Source organism: Rhineura floridana, chromosome 6, assembly GCF_030035675.1.
Source record: "Rhineura floridana isolate rRhiFlo1 chromosome 6, rRhiFlo1.hap2, whole genome shotgun sequence".
In the NCBI taxonomy this organism is placed as follows: domain Eukaryota; kingdom Metazoa; phylum Chordata; class Lepidosauria; order Squamata; family Rhineuridae; genus Rhineura; species Rhineura floridana.
Window position 1 is genome coordinate 1383876 of NC_084485.1, and position 16220 is coordinate 1400095.

General features: G+C 50.4%; 1 protein-coding gene across 3 annotated transcripts; it reads right to left on the reverse strand.

Moving 5' to 3' along the window:
• On the reverse strand, window positions 1-15818 carry DNTTIP1 (deoxynucleotidyltransferase terminal interacting protein 1). Of its 3 annotated transcripts, none has more exons than XM_061630741.1 (13): window positions 15382-15817; window positions 15109-15179; window positions 8689-8785; window positions 8272-8361; window positions 7541-7609; window positions 7206-7262; window positions 6902-6963; window positions 6421-6466; window positions 2138-2196; window positions 1880-1940; window positions 1020-1091; window positions 736-791; window positions 1-361 (listed from the first exon to the last, which is right to left on the reverse strand). In XM_061630741.1, the coding sequence occupies exons 1-13, from the start codon at window positions 15523-15525 to the stop codon at window positions 214-216; spliced, it is 1032 nt and encodes a 343-aa protein (XP_061486725.1). In that variant the 5' UTR covers window positions 15526-15817; the 3' UTR covers window positions 1-213. The 3 variants fall into 3 exon arrangements, 2 of the variants coding, with proteins under 2 accessions (XP_061486725.1, XP_061486724.1); XM_061630740.1 differs by having other exon boundaries at window positions 8272-8370; window positions 15382-15809; XR_009763311.1 differs by having other exon boundaries at window positions 328-361; window positions 6421-6498; window positions 8272-8370; window positions 15382-15818.
• Between the last annotated feature and the right edge of the window lie 402 nt (window positions 15819-16220).

Here is a 16220-nt window from a genome sequence, read left to right on the forward strand (position 1 = left end):
TTAAGCAGATATGTATTTATTTTAAACCTGATCCTAAACAAGAACAAGGTACAGAAACAGGAAGCGGATGAGCCTGCAGGAAGGATCCTGCATGGTACCAGTGCCCAGGGCTGGGTCAGGCTGCTTCTCTCCTGCCCCAAGGAAGCCCAGCGACAGCCCGTCACCACCAGACAGGTTGAGGAGCAAGCCCAAGGGTTTTCCACGAGGGGCGGCCTATGTGTCATGAGTACCCTCTGGCAGTGGCACCGGCGGCTGCTCCACTTCGCTTCGGAGGGTATCCATAAACTTCCGCATCTTTGCAACCATCCACGGTGGAGGGGTAAAGGGCTTCAGTTCATCCAGCTTCAGATCTAGGGAGCCTCTATGGAAGCAAGCAGGAGTGAACACCTGAGAAAGACTTTATTTTATTTATTGATTGATTGAATTTATTAGTCGCCCATCTGGCTGGCTGTCCAGCCACTCTGGGCGACGTACAAAATAAAAACATACAAATACATTAAAACATTAAAAATCTCAACAACAATAATAAAACCTAGCCCACCCCAAAAGCCTGCCTGAAGAGCCAGGTCTTCAAGGCCCGGCGGAAGCTCATCATAGAGGGGGCATGGCAGAGATCATTATGAAGAGAAGGCAGCCCCAGTTGGCCCAAAGCACTCTTAGGGTACAACCTGGAAGGAAAACCAGCATGGGACTCTGGCCTGCCTATCCCCACCGACCGACTGCTCTGTCACTCACCTGTACTCGTCGCTCACAGCCAGATCCTGAATGTCCTCCTCCAGGAGGAGATAGGCCTAGGGAAGGAGAAAGAGAAAGGGGTTAGGAGCTCTGTCAAGGCCACAGCCTGTCACCCCCTTTCCCCCTGCTTAGAGAGGCCCATCGCACAGCTATCAGGTGCCTGCAAAACTCCAGAAAGAAAGCAGCAGAGATCCCGGGCGGTAGAAGATCTCACAAGCAGCCTTCAATCTGCTCTACGTTCAGGATCAATTCACCCCATTCTCTCCAGGCTTTCTCACACTCACCATTTTGCCCCCTGTGGCCCTCATGTGCTGTTGTTCGGCCAGCCAGTGCTTGTCTGGAGGATCAGCTGCATACTAGGACCCAGAGACAAAAGTCAGAAGCTGGCACAGCTGATGTTCTGCATTGCTCGTAAGCAACGTGGTCATGGTTTTAAACTTTGTACAGTTCTTAAAATTGTAAATTTGTTTTAATGTTCAATGTTTTTAATTTTTGTAAACTGCCCAGAGAGCTTTGGCTATGGGGCAGTATATAAATGTAACAAACAAATAAATAAGGCAGGGCTGCGTGACACCTTCTGGACAACAACATAGCTTTGTCCCAGGCTATGGTCTGAAGGCACCTGAGGCCAGCTCCCTGCTGAAGCTAAGCAGGGTCAGGTCTGGTCAGTGCCTGGATGGGAGACCGCCTGGGAACCATATGTAAGCCGCCTTGGGTTTCAATCATGGAAAGAAAGGTGGGGTATAAATGTAATAAATTAATAAATAAAACGGCTGAGTGACGCTTTGCCGTGACCCACAATGCCTCCCCTCAGGCCCTATGCTGCTCAGGGATGGAAAGTAAGGTCTGGGGGATGTGGCTACAAGGAGCCGATCTCCTTAATGGGAAAGGAAGCTCCGGAGTCAGTGATCAGTACACACCCACACGAAAAATCAGTGAGTTCTACACCAACTATTCAAAACTCTGGGCACATACCACAAATATTCAGCAGCCGGAAGACAGTAACAGGCAAAGAAAAAACCACATGTTTGGTTTCCTGGTTGTGGCCTGTTGAGATTTGAGAGCTGTGTTCTCTTGTGGTGCCACCAGCTAGCCCAAGTGGATGAGGAGAGAGGAAGATTTTGAAGGAGGCCGAACAACTGACCTTAAACAGGTGAGGGTGCTTGATGTAGAGCCTGCCTCTGGTTCCTCCCATCCCCAGGGCTCTGAATCAGGAACACCAAAGAGGGTTAGAAGACAATGAGTGGCAATGTGCCAGCCAGCCATAACTCTAGTCACCCCTCAAATAAGCCCGAACAAGCCTGCGGCTGGCACCCCAATACTCCGCTTAGCGTTGGGGGGCAAAAATCCACCCAGCCTTCCAGCCCTCCCTACTCCTCCCGCCCACCTGGCAGAAACTTACTTGTTTGCTCTGGATCCAAGAACAAAAGTGGTGGCCTCTGTGATCCGCAGGGGATCCCACTGCGAGAGAGCAGGAGGAGGAAAAGAAGAGGCGTGAGGACCACTCCAGCCTCCCCAATAACTGCTGCTGCAGATTTGCTGCTGCCTCTGGCCTCCTCCAGCCAAGCCTTAGACCAGCCAGGCATGCAGTGGTCCACGCAGCACAGGCCTTTGGTGCCACAGACAGAAGCATCAGAAGCACCTTGCTAGGCTGGACCCAAAGCTTCTGCTTCCCACAACAGCCTACCAATACAATGAGGGCTCCAGCTGCAAAATGACAAAACAGCACAATGCTGCAAGCACACAACTGGAAAATCACCACTGACCAATGCTCTCATATTACCGAATTACGAAATGGTACACTGTAGTTTCATTCTGTATGATATTTTATTTTGAAACTAGAACTCAAGGAACTCAAAATCAATTATTGTAAGGTGACATTGGTTTTATAAATACACTCTATCGATAACTGAAAACCTGAAACCATTATAATCAGGAGAAAAATCCATAAAGTGTTGCACCAAAGGCACATCCTGAACCTGATGTCTTAATTTTGAACTATGTTCTGTGTTCTGATGTTTATCTACACGATAGAGTGTATGCACACAGATATAGTTGGTGCAATTACAATAATCTGCTTTTATGCAAGGAAGCTGAATGGATCTTCAGGCTGGATACTGTGCACCCTAAGGGGTTAAATATAAGTTTAGAATTGGGGTCATTTCTTGGGAATCTATTCTCCGTCATTCAGAATGGATGGACAGATTAGCGATTGACAACTCCAGGTTCTCTAAGTGGTTCACCTTATTTAAGCGTGACCGTTTGAGGGCGAGTTATCTGACCTACTCCATTCCAGTTCAGTTGAGGCAAGCCTTTACAGCACTCAGGCTCCAGACGATGCCAACTTCAGTTCTGTCAGGACGTTATCAACAGATCCCATGGGAACAACGCCTTTGCATCTGTGGAGCCGGAGTGGTAGAAGATTTGCCCCACTATCTGCTTGAATGCTCCCTATATGTTTATTTATATTTATTATATCTATTTGTTTCATTTATAGACCGCCCATAGCGAGTGGCTCTCTGGGCGGTGTACAAAAAGGTTAAAATACAAAATATCAACAATAAAATCAGACAACAAACAATAAACACAAGCAGCAACTAAAGAAAAAAATAAAAAATAAAAATTTTAAATTATAACATAAACGCTTAAAATGCCTGGGAGCATAGCCAGGTCTTAACCTGGCGCTGAAAAGATAGAAGCGTAGGCGCCAGGCGTACTTCCTCAGGGAGGCTGTTCCACAGTTCGGGGGCCACTACAGAAAAGGCCCTAGATTGAGTAACTGTCCTCCGGGCTTCTCGATGGGTTGGTACCCGGAGGAGGGCCTTAGATGCTGAGCGAAGTGACCGGGTAGGTTCATAGCGGGAGAGGCGTTCCACAAGATATTGCGGTCCCACGCCGTGTAAGGCTTTATAGGTCAAAACCAGCACCTTGAACCTGGCTCGGAAACAAATAGGAAGCCAGTGCAAACGGGCCAGAACAGGTGTTATATGTGCTGACCGGCTGGTCCTCGTCAGCAGTCTGGCTGCTGCGTTTTGCACTAGCTGAAGCTTCCGAACTGTCTTCAAGGGCAGCCCTACGTAGAGCGCATTACAGTAATCCAGCCTAGAAGTTACCAGAGCATGAACAACTGAGGCGAGGTCATCCCTGTCCAGATAGGGGCGTAGCTGGGCTACCAACCGAAGGTGGTAGAACGCATTCCTTGCCACCGAGGCCACTTGCGCCTCAAGAGACAAGGAAGGATCGAAAAGAACTCCCAGACTACGAACCTGTTCCTTCAAGGGGAGTGTGACCCCATCTAGAACAGGGTGAACATCCACCATGTGGGCAGGGAAGGCACTCACCAACAGTGTCTCAGTCTTGTCTGGATTGAGTCTCAGTTTATTAGCTCTCATCCAGTCCATTATTGCGGTCAGGCAATGATTCAGCACATCCACAGACTCACCTGTAGAAGATGAAAAGGAGAAATAGAGCTGCGTGTCATCAGCGTACTGGTGGCAACGCACTCCAAAACTCCTGATGACGGCACCCAGAGGCTGCATGTAGATGTTAAAAAGCATGGGGGACAAAATCGACCCCTGAGGGACTCCACAATGGAGAGTCCAAGGTGTCGAGCAATGTTCCCCAAGTACTACCTTCTGGCGACGATCCGCCAAGTAAGAGCGGAACCACTGCCAAGCAGTGCCTCCAACTCCCAACTCCGCGAGTCTCCCCAGAAGAATACCATGGTCGATGGTATCAAACGCCGCTGAGAGATCAAGGAGAATCAACAGTCACACTCCCTCTGTCCCTCTCCCGACAGAGGTCATCGTACAGGGCGACCAAGGCTGTTTCAGTGCCAAAACCAGGCCTAAAACCGGATTGAAACGGATCCAGATAATCGGTCTCATCCAAGAGCACCTGGAGCTGATTGGCAACCACCCGCTCCAGAACCTTGCCCAAAAAGGGGACATTTGCCACCGGTCTATAATTGTTCAAATTATCTGGGTCTAAGGAAGGTTTCTTCAAAAGAGGTCTCACTACTGCCTCCTTGAGGCTACTAGGGACTACTCCCTCACTCAAGGAGGCATTTATCACTTCCTTGGCCCAGCCGGTGGTACCAGTCCTGCTAGCCTTGACCAGCCAAGATGGACAAGGATCTAGAGCAGACGTGGTCGCCCGCACCATTCCAAGCACCTTGTCCACTTCCTCAAGCTGCACCAACTGAAACTCATCCAATAATGAAAGACAAGACCGTATTCTGGACACTTCAATGGATTCATCTGTCGTAACATCAGAGTCTAGGTCCCTACGGATGCATGCGATTTTATTTTGGAAGTGCCCTGCAATGTCGTTACAGCGAGCTTCAGATGTTTCAATGGTATCTTGAGGCCCAGAATGTAAGAGTCCTCGTACAACCCTAAAAAGCTCTGCTGGGCGGCAGAGAGATGTCTTGATAGAGGCAGCGAAGTAGGACTTCTTCGCCGCCCTTACCGCTTTTATGTACGACTTAGTAGAGGCACTTACCAAAGCATAATTGCATCCGTCTGGAGTTCGTCTCCATCTGCACTCCAGCCTCCTTCTCTCTTGCTTCATCACTCTCAGCTCCGGGGTATACCACGGAGCTGTATGAGCTCTGCATCAAAGAGGGCGCGCGGGAGCGATCGTGTCGATAGCCCGGGCCATCTCTGTATTCCACTGTTCGACCAAGGCCTCGACAGGAGCGCCAGTACTATCAGCTGGAAAAACTCCCAGAACCCTCTGAAAACCCATAGGATCCATAAGCCTCCAGGAGCGGACCAACTTAATAGGTCCCCCACCCTTGCAGAGGGAAAGAGTCGTCGTAAGTCTAAAACTCAGCAGGCGGTGATCTGTCCATGACAATGGAGTAGATGAAAAATACCCCACCTCCAGGGGTTCATCCTAGGGACAAATTTTTAGGAGACATGACTAAACTACAGGATGATCCCCAGGCCGATAGTCTTATCCCCTTCCTTCTAGCTGATAATGATTATATGGTCACATACAGGGTAGCTCATTATGTCCTAGCAGCGCAAAAGTCACGGGTAAAACACTCAGACATGGCAAACCAGACAGGGTAATATCAGGGTAGGCCTTACAAGGTACGTGCCGGATAGACAGATAGCTAGGCATTACTGTCATATCCTGCATTATTTTAAGCATGTTTAGTGGTTTGTATATTTGATGTATGTTTTAATAGATGCATGAAAACAAATGTTCGTCTGCCACTGCCTAAGGCCATGCAATGAATTTTGGCTGGTTCCTTGGTAAGTGATGGCATGGCCACTTTTTCCTGGGAATGCAATCTATTTTATGAACTGTATTCGGCTTCCCTTGTTGTTTTAAACAGCGTTATTAAATCTTGTCGGTCTCTTGAGTGATCTGTGATAGTGGTGGTTGCACCACATCATTTACTGGGTTTTTCACCCCCTTTTCCTCATTCTTACAGCACAATTTATCAGTGGTGATTTTCCAGTTGTAGGCTTGCAGCATTAGTGCTGTTACCCATAATAGCCTGCCAGATGTTTCCAGGGAGCTCAGCCAGGGGCACAAGCCCCTCCCCCCTCCCTGCTGTTTGCAACTCCCCACCCCCAGCAGGTCACGCAGGAAGGCTGGGCTGGCTCCCAGCTGCTGCCCTTTCCCCAGGGGAACTCTGCAGAGCAAAGGGGAGCCACAGTGCACAGTTACCTTGGGACCATCCCTCTGCACTGGCTCGCAGGACTTGGTTTTCCACCTGACAGGAGAGAAGGTGCCTGAGGCAAGGTGCTGCCAGATTCAAGTAACAAGGGGAGGCAAATTCTGAGTGGAAAGGGCCGGACAGTCTGCCTTGACGGCGGTCAGCACTGTCCCCCACCCCCCGAAAAATCCATGCAATAGCACCAGGCTGTGCTGATGTCTGGGCCGCTCCCTTCCAAATCCTGACCCAGCCCTCCGCTCCCTGCAGGCCTCCGTCCTCTCCCCAGGGAAGAGCCTCATCACCACCAGGCACTCCCCTCGTTTTGGGGAGTTCTGTCCCGGCTCCTCCTGGCTCAGTCACATCCAGCCACTTTTCCCAAAGAAGGAGCCTTCTCTGCTGCTGACTGACACCCGCCTTCGTCTACGCTGTGGGAGGGAGAAATGGGGGCAACCACAGGTCCCCCCCATACACACATCTGGCCACGATACTTACGTGCTCACACCTGAAGCCCCTCGATCGCTGGGCTGGGTCTGTCCTGGGGGCCGCCCCTTCCTCTGAAAAGAGCCAACACTTGTCATTAATGTCTCCTGGCCAAGGAGCCCAGGCAGAGCCCAGGCTGGCAGCAAACCTTCCCCAGGCCACGCCCGAACAAGCAGCACAGCGAGGAAGGGGTCCAACTATCCCGAAGAGCCACCACTCCGCCCCGTTGCTCACATCCACCCTTGAAGGGGCAAGAGGGGGGCTCTGCAGCAACAGTGCATCTGCCGGCTGCTCTATGGTGCTCCAGGGCTCCTACCTTCCTGGGGATGGGGCTTCCCTGCTGGCTCAACTCCTCCTCCACTGGCTTGGCTCGCTGGTCAGGGAAAAGAGAGGGTTAGTCGAGGAACGAGCTGGGCTTTTCCCGCCCAACTCCAAGGCTCAGTCCTGAGGCCGCTCAGCCGGCAGAGCTCTCAGGGTCATCCCTTGCTCTGGGGCAGCGCTCCCTAATTCCTGCCCAGCGGAAGGAGCTAGCTTCTGGGTTGACAGCCACAGGCTCCTAAGTGGCAGCCAAGATCCCAAGCCCTGGCACCGGGCAGTAGGGAGAGACTACCAGGCCCGCCCCATGCTGGAGACAGAGACACCGGCTTCTACCTTCATCACTGGTACTTCGTGGGGCAGCCTCGCAGAAGGCTTCTTGCCGTCACAGAACAGCAGCTTGGCCTGTGGGGAGAGGAAAGGGGCAAGGGTGCATCATAGGCGGAGTGCAGAGGAAGGCTGTGCCACCCGGGCAGTTGTTTGGCACCCTCTGGAACCCTTCAGATGCTGGAGTGCAGATCCCGGGAATTGTTTGCCAGCTGCGACTCCAGCCCCTTTAGGGTTCACCGGGAAGCAGCAATTGGCTCTGTGGGCAACGCAAAATGCTCCACATTGCCCTCTGCTGGTTGGGCACGAGCATCTTGGAGATCTAGCTTTAACAAGAGCAGCATACGGAGAATCAACCACCTCACAAAGGTGTGGAATTCCCTCCTCACAAAGGTGTGTCTGGCACCTTCATAATGTAGCTTTCTTCATATGCTGAAGACACGCTTCTTTACCCTGGCCTTTGACTCCTGAGACAGATATATTCTAGAGACCACATCATTTTATTCTATTTTTACACTGTGGCAATCTACTCTGGGTACATAAGACATCAAAGCCCAGGAGGAACCCCCTTTGCGCCAGCGAGGGCCTTCTTCCGCTGGGAGCTCAGTGTCTCTCTCTCCACGCAGAGGCAGCTTCGCACTGGGAGGTCCTGAGATCTGCGGATGTTACTTCTGCCCAGGCGGAGGGCTCCCACCCGAGGGCTCCCGCTCCCAAAACAAGCAGTGGTGACAGACACCCACCTGCTCCAGGGAGCTCCGACACGTCTCTTGAATGAGCTGCTCCATGTCCACCTCCTCCCCAACGTTCTCTCGCACATTCCCTGCTGCTTTCTGGAAAAACTTGGGAAGAGGGATGGCACATGTGGGGCTGGCATGGCATAGACCAAAATGCCACCCCTCCCTTCCCTCTCCTCCCAAACGGGCTTCACCCAACTCACTATCCTGCGAGGTGGATGAAAACTGCCCACGCAGCTCCCCCTGCTGCTGTCCCCACAAAGGTCCCAATGGCTGGGGGGAAGGAGAGGGAGGCCCAGCTCTTCCAGCCGGCAGGTCCTGCCCTGCCCCCATCAGGCACTCTCAGGCTGAATGCTGGAAGGGCCACGGCACAGTCTCACGAGGCTGCCACTTCCGACACAGGACTTCCTCTCTGGCTCTTACCTTCATGTACTTGCTGAAGACAGCCTGGATCTCCTCATTGATGCTGGGCTGCAGAACGGCTCGCAGCAGGTCCATGGAAACCACGGGGTCTGTGAAGCTGGGCCGAGAGAGGCCCAAATGCAGCCAGTCACACCAACAGCCTCACCCCACCCAGGCAGATGCTGGGCTCTGCAAATCTCTGTTTCTACAACCAAATTCCTCCGGAGAAAAGGGACTGCCAGAGCCTTGAACTTCATGTTTCTTGGGGGCCAAAGCCTATTATTATTATCATCATCATCATCTCACCCTTCCTCCCAGCAGGAGCCCAGGGCGGCAAACAAAAGCACTGAAAACCTTAAAACATCATAAAACAAATTTTAAAACACATTAAAACAAAACACCTTCAAAAACGTTACTTAAAAAAAAACTTTCAAAACACTAAGATTAAAAACTTTTCAAAAAGGAGGTTTAAGAACATATTAAAAAGCAATTCCAACACAGACGCAGACTGGGTTAGGTCTCAAATATTAAACTCCAACACTTCCCACAATGATAAGTGAACCTCCTAAAGCAGAAGTCTGCGGAGGAAGTCCCTTGTTACCTAAATCCTCACTACCCACTGCAGCCCAGCCAAGACATTTGAGGTTCTGTCGGGGACTCTGGCTGTTGAAACGCAGAGGACTGGTCACAGGAAATCAAACGCAAGAGCGCTGGAGCCAAGCTACAGTTAGAAATGGTTCTGCCCACACAGGAGAGAGAGGAAAGCAGTGGGAAGATTGCAACTCCTGCTCAGTGAGCGTGAGGAAGAACAGTGACAAAAGGCAGGCCAACAGCGTGAGGTCTAAAAGACATCAAGCTGTGGACAGAAGACTGACCATTCGTCAGAGGAAAAGATGGATTACCGACTCAACGGTTTAGGCCACGGGTGGGGAACCTTTTTGGCTTCACAGGCCAGATCCTTATCAGGGCTGGCCTCGAGGGCCAATTTGACAGCTGTGTGGGGCCACACACCTGTCAATCATCTGACATCCCAACGGCATCAGGCACAAGGTGCTGTTAAAACGAAGGTTTCCATGCAGAACTGAGCAGGATTTGCCTGCCCCCCGCTTGTCAGCTGACGGGTAAGCAGTCTTGGGGTTCATAAATGTAATAAATAAATAAACTTGGACCACATGGCAGAGGTTCCCCCCCCCTGATTTAGGCCATCTGAACTTAAGGCAGCAGATGTCTCCTGAGGAGAGGAGAGAAGACGTAATTATAGCTTGTTCTAAACAAACAGCTATCTTTTCAATGTATTGTAACTTTATTTTTTACTGGATGCTTACTGTTGTAACGGTCTTTTGAGAACTGTTTTGTGAAGTTCAACTGCAGAGCAGCAGAGGCTGACAAAGCCACAAATTTGGATTTGGGGACTTAACAGAAGATAGCAAAGACCTAGAGGAAAGGCGGGATAAGGACAAGACAGAAGCGCACAGGCCAGGAAACACAACATCACTCCAAACCATCAGAAGAAATCCTAAAGAATCCGCACACAAACCCCGAGGGCACAACCCAGTGGGAACTGCTCCTGTGGGAACCCCACTGAAATCCATGGGAGGTGCAGAAGGGCAATGGAACACAATGGAACAATCACTAATAAGCCAAGGAGAGGTTGTGTCAAAGCAAGCATTGCTTTCCTTGGCAGACATTTTAAAAATTCTGAATGCAACAGTGGTGCTTTTGGAGTATTTGGGCAACGAGGGACAGAGGAGAGGAACAGCCATAGCCAAGCCTATTAGAGACTGTTGGAGATGCTGTTTGCATGCTGACAGTCTTAACTCCACAACAAGTGCCCAACATTTTGCTCTTCAGAAAAAGGAACCTGGACCTTTGCAATTCTCAAGAGTCCCAATTCTGCAGAAAAGGGTACATGCACACACTGTGTAGACAAATGACATAAGACAAATTCCTGGAAGGTGCACTGCTTGCAAGTGATGGGTTGCATCTCACAAGCACTGGGAAGAATGTGTTTGGCCACAGCATGGAGAAGTTCATCAGGAGGGCTTTAAACTGAATCCTAAGGGGGAGGGAGACATAAACTTGGTGGTAATGACTGATGTAGGCTTGTGCACAGTAAAGGGAATAGAGATATCGGCTCTAATAGGGCCCAGTAACAGTCCTCAGAAAAATGTGCAGAGCATGGGAAACAAGCAGGACGAACTTGAACTCTTAATACAGGAGGGTAATTACAACTTGATAGGTATAACTGAAACTTGGTGGGATGACTCCCATGACTGGAATACAGTAATTGAAGGATATAATTTGTACCAAAAGAACAGAAGGAATAAAAAGGGAGGTGGAGTCACGCTATACGTTAAAAATATATATCCCTGCACAGAAATACAGGAAGATGAGCTTGGTAGCTCCACCGAGAGTATCTGGATTCAAGTTAATGGGGCAATTAATAAAAGGAATGTGGTGCTTGGAGTGTACTACCGACCACCCAATCAAGGAGAAGATGAGAATGTAACTTTTGGAAAGCAAATTGCCAGTGTTTCGAGGAGGCATGATGTAGTAGTAATGGGGGATTTCAATTATCCCGATATCTGTTGGGAGACAAATTCTGCCAAACACGAACCCTCCAGGAAATTTCTGACTTGTGTTGGAGATAACTTTCTCCTATAGAAAGTGGAGGAAGAACCAGAGGATCAGCTATCCTGAACTTGATTCTAACCAGTAGAGATGACTTGGTGGATGAGTGGCAGTTACGGGAACTCTGGAGGAAAGTGACCACACCATACTTGAATTCTTGATTTTAACAGAAGCAAAAGCTGAGAGTAGCATTATGCACACCCTGGATATCAGGAAAGCTGATTTTAATAAACTCAGAACAATTGTAAGTACGGTTCCATGGCAAGCGACCCAAAGGAGAAAAGGAGTCCAAGACGGGTGGGAGTTTCTAAAAATGGAAATTCTAAAAGCGCAATGGCAAGCAATTCCAACAAGGAAGAAAGGGGGGAAACAGCAGAAGAAGCCAATGTGGCTTCACAAAAAGTTTAGAGATGACCTGAAAACAAAAAAGGACACATACAGGAAATGGAAAGAAGGCCAGGCCACAAAGGAAGAGTACAGGCAGGTATCACAGAATTGCAGGGATGGTGTCAGGAAGGCTAAAGCTGAGAATGAGCTGAGGTTGGCAAGGGATGCTAAAAGCAACAAAAAAGCTTTCTTCAGGTACATCCATCGTAAAAGACAGAATAGAAATGGTGGCACAGCTGCTCAATGAGGATGGCAAAATGATAACAGATGACAAAGAAAAGGCAGAAGTGCTCAATTCCTACTTTGGCTCAGTCTTCTCCAAAAAGAGGGTCTATGACCCTCCCGGGAAACATGAAGCAGAAGGGGCAGGATTGGAGCTTGAGCTTGACAGACAAACAGTCAAGGAATACCTAATCACTTTGAACAAGTTCAAATCGGCAGAGCCCGATAAACTGCATCCTAGAGTATTGAAGAAACTGGCTGAAGAACTCTGAGAATCGCTATCTATTTTCTTTGCGAAATCATGGAGGACTGGTGAAGTACCGGATGACTGGAGGAGAGCTAATGTTGTCCCTATCTTCAAAAAGGGCAAAAAGAAGGAACTGGGGAACTACAGACCAGTCAGCCTGGGGTCTCATAGAACCATAGAATAGCAGAGTTGGAAGGGGCCTATAAGGCCATCGAGTCCAACCCCCTGCCATCGAGTCCAACCGAGGAACTACAGACCAGTCAGCCTAACATCAACCCCTGGAAAAACTATGGAGCAGATTATAAAGCAGTCAATCTGTAAGCACCTTGAAAACAATGCAGTGATTGCCAACATGGATTTATGAACAAATCCTGCCAAACTAATCTTATCCCGTTTTTTGATCGGGTAACCTCCCTTGTAGACTGTGGGAATGCTGTGGACATAATATATCTCGACATCAGCAAAGCTTTTGACAAAGTGCCCCATGATATTCTGATTAGCAAGCTAGTTAAATGTGGGCTGGATGGAAGAACTATCAGGTGGATCCACAGTTGTCTCCAGAATCGTACTCAAAGAGTGCTTATCAATGGCTCCTTCTCAAACTGGGTGGAACTAATGAGTGGGGTACCACAGGGCTTGGTCCTGGGCCCAGTGCTCTTCAACATTTTTATTAATGACTTGGATGAGGAGGTACAGAGCATGCTTATCAAATTTGCAGATGATACAAAACTGGGGGGCATAGCTAATACCATGGAAGACAGAAACAAAATTCAAAGGGACCTTGATAGGCTGGAGCATTGGGCTGAAAACAACAGAATGAAATTCAACAGGGATAAATGCAAAGTTCTACACCTAGGAAAAAGAAACCAAACACAGTTATAAGATGGGAGATACTTGGCTCAGTAATACGATATGTGAGAAGGATCTTGGAATTGTCATTGCTCACAAGCTGAATATGAGCCAACAGTGTGATGTGGCTGCAAAAAAGGCAAATGGTATATTAGGCTGCATTAACAGAAGTATAGTTTCCAAATCGCGTGAAGTATTAGTTTCCCTCTATTCAGCACTGGTTAGGCCTCATCTTGAGTACTGCGTCCAGTTCTGGTCTCAGCACTTCAAGAAGAATGCAGACAAACTGGAACAGGTTCAGAGGAGGGCAACAAAGATGATCAGGGGACTGGAAACAAAGCCCTGTGAGGAGAGACTGAAAGAACTGAACATGTTTAGCCTGGATAAGAGAAAACTGAGGGGAGATATGCTAGCACTCTTCAAGTATATGAAAGGTTGCCACACAGAGGAGGGCCAGGATATCTTCTAGATCGTCCCAGAGAGCAGGACATGGAATAATGGGCTCAAGTTGCAGGAGGCCAAATTTCGACTGGACATCAGGAAAAACTTCCTGTTAGAGCCATACGACAATGGGACCAATTACCTAGAGAGGTAGTGGGCTCTCCGACACTGGAGGCATTCAAGAGGCAGCTAGACAGCCATCTGTCGGGAATGCTTTGATTTGGATTCCTGCATTGAGCAGGGGGTTGGACTTGATGGCCTTATAGGCCCCTTCCAACTCTACTATTCTATAATTCTATGACAAATAGCAAGGGCTGCAGCTCCTTACATCTGCTTGCAATATTGCTATTCTCCCCCTCGCCCCCCCCCCAAAAAAGCAATACCACTTTGAAATGTAAATTGGGAAACACTGGCTGGATTTCAGCACAATTAGGGGTTTAACTGGAGGCCTCTGCACAGTTTTTGCCAGCACAATTAATGGTGGGCATAGTCCAATGAAAGGGAAAGAGAGAGAGATGGACAGAGCAACAGTTAGGGTAGGGATGCACAGCCGGTTCAGTGGACAGCGTGGGAATGTTTGAGGCTGTTGCATGGCTGAAACTAAGCAAGCCCTGATCAGCCCCTTGGCCAAAACCCTGCAGGAGAGCAGGGGTACCAAGACAAGGAAGAGTTTTTGCGCAAGTGAATACAAAGCTCCTGAAGACAGGCTGAGGGAAAATGGGAATGGCTGACCCACAGAAAAAGGGGGCAAGAGGCAAAATGAGCCACCTTACATTTGGGAGCACGTGCTGGAAAGCTAGAATTAGGCCCATTCATTTCCCATTTGTGCTGTGATGGCGGAAAGATGGCTGGCGGCACAACTGCTGAGCGGCGGAGGTGGAGGTGAGCTCTCCCTTGGCCTGGAGATGTTTGAAAGGAAATGGGCTTCCCAGCTCTGCTTTCTGACAGGCACCCCCGTTTCTAATTTATTTTTTATTTTATTTATTAATTGATTTATATCCCACCCTTTCTCCCAGCAGGAGGCCAGGGCAGTGAACAGAAACGCTACAAACACTTTAAAACATCATAAAAACAGACCTTAAAATACATTAAAACAAAACGCTAAAACATTTTTTAAAAAAGCTTTCTCCTCCTCCTCCAATCTACACTTTGCCAGGTTTGGAAGTGTCAGTCAATCAATCAATCAAATTTAACAACAGCATTTAGGTTATGAGTAGTTATAATTTATCGTTATTTGGAGAATTAATAAAAATTCGCTTGTGGGCTTCCCCTTAAAGAGATCTGGGTGTTGTTGCCTGTCGTGGGAAACGTGGTGTGGGTGGCTACCGTGGGAGGCCTCTTGCCTGCCGGTTCCTGGTAATGGCAACGGGGGGGGGGGTGCAGAGGGTGTTGCTCCTGCGCTGGCTCAGTTGGGCCACTGAGAAGAGGGGCTGGACTATGACAGCCCCCTTTGCCTTGATCCAGATGCTGCTGCTGCGGGGCTCTCCTTAGAGGGGCTCCCCTGGCTGGGGCCAATCCCGACCCCCACCCACCCACCCCGGGACGCTCTTCTGGTGTTCCCAGCTGCTTATCACCCTTACCTAACGTTGCTGAGGCTGCAGTCCCGGGCAGGCTGCTGACCCCTCGGGAGGAGCCCCATTCAAGTCCGTGGGGGGGCCTCTTACCTGGTCATCATCTGAGACCGCCGTCCCCGGCGCTGCACCAGCCGGTGCTTGATCATGATGTTCCAGGGGCTCTGCGGGAGGAGGGGAGGCAGGAGGGGTCAGTGACAGGCTCTCCTTGCAGGGGGGGACGGGGACTCCCCCCAGGGCCGGGGGCTGCAGGCGGGGGCCCCGTGCACGACACAGAGACAGCCCCCCCGGGCCCGCAGGCAGGCCGAGTCGCGCTCCCCCCCGGCCCCCGGGGTCGGCTTTCCCGGCCCTCCGCGCCTCCCTCACCGCGGCGGCGGCGCCTCGGGCCCCGCGGAACAGCTCCTGCCCCCGCTGCAGCTCCTCCTCGTCGTCCTCCTCCTCGCCGTCCCCCCGATCGGCCTCCGGATGCGGCGGCGGCGGCGGCTGCTCAGCCTCCCGGGCGGCCCCCATCCTCAGCGGGATCCCTCGCTCCGTCCCGAGCGCGCCCCCGGCACCTGCGGCGACGTCATCGGCGGGCGACCGGCCCTGCGCGCGCCCCGCGAACCCGGAAGCAGCGGCCGTTGTCGTGGCAACAGCGCGGAGGGGGAGCAGAGCAGGAGGGCCTGCCCCCTTTCCAAAAAATGTCTGCCTCCTCAGGCTGAAATCTTCTGGACACGTGCAGAGTGCCTTTTCTCCGAGCGGAGCAGTTCTTTTTTCTTTTCTTTTAAAGTCCTACCATCACGTAACGTCTGCACATGCTATTAGCGTGCCTTCCCCTTTCAGAGGGGAAGCAATTTCTTTAAAGCACACCCACCCGCAGTGTGCCAGGGTGTCTTTGAGCACGTGCAGATTCCTGTTTCCACAACGGCCAACCAGATGCCGATGGGAAGCCTGCAAGCAACAGCACCGCTCTCCTCGCATGTGATTCCCAGCAGAGGACATTCAGAGGCGTGGTGTCTCCTGCAGCGGGGGTAGTAGTCCATAGCCATCATCGCTAGTTGCCCATTGATAGCCATCCAAGTCGGTGGCCATTGCTGCCTCTTGTGGGAGAGAACTCCAGAGTTTAACTGAGTGCTGCGTGAAAAAAGGATGGAGTCTGACTAGCATTGTGTGCCCCCATTTTCAGAAAAGAGAGCTGGAACCAGCAGAACAGTGTGGTTTAGGAT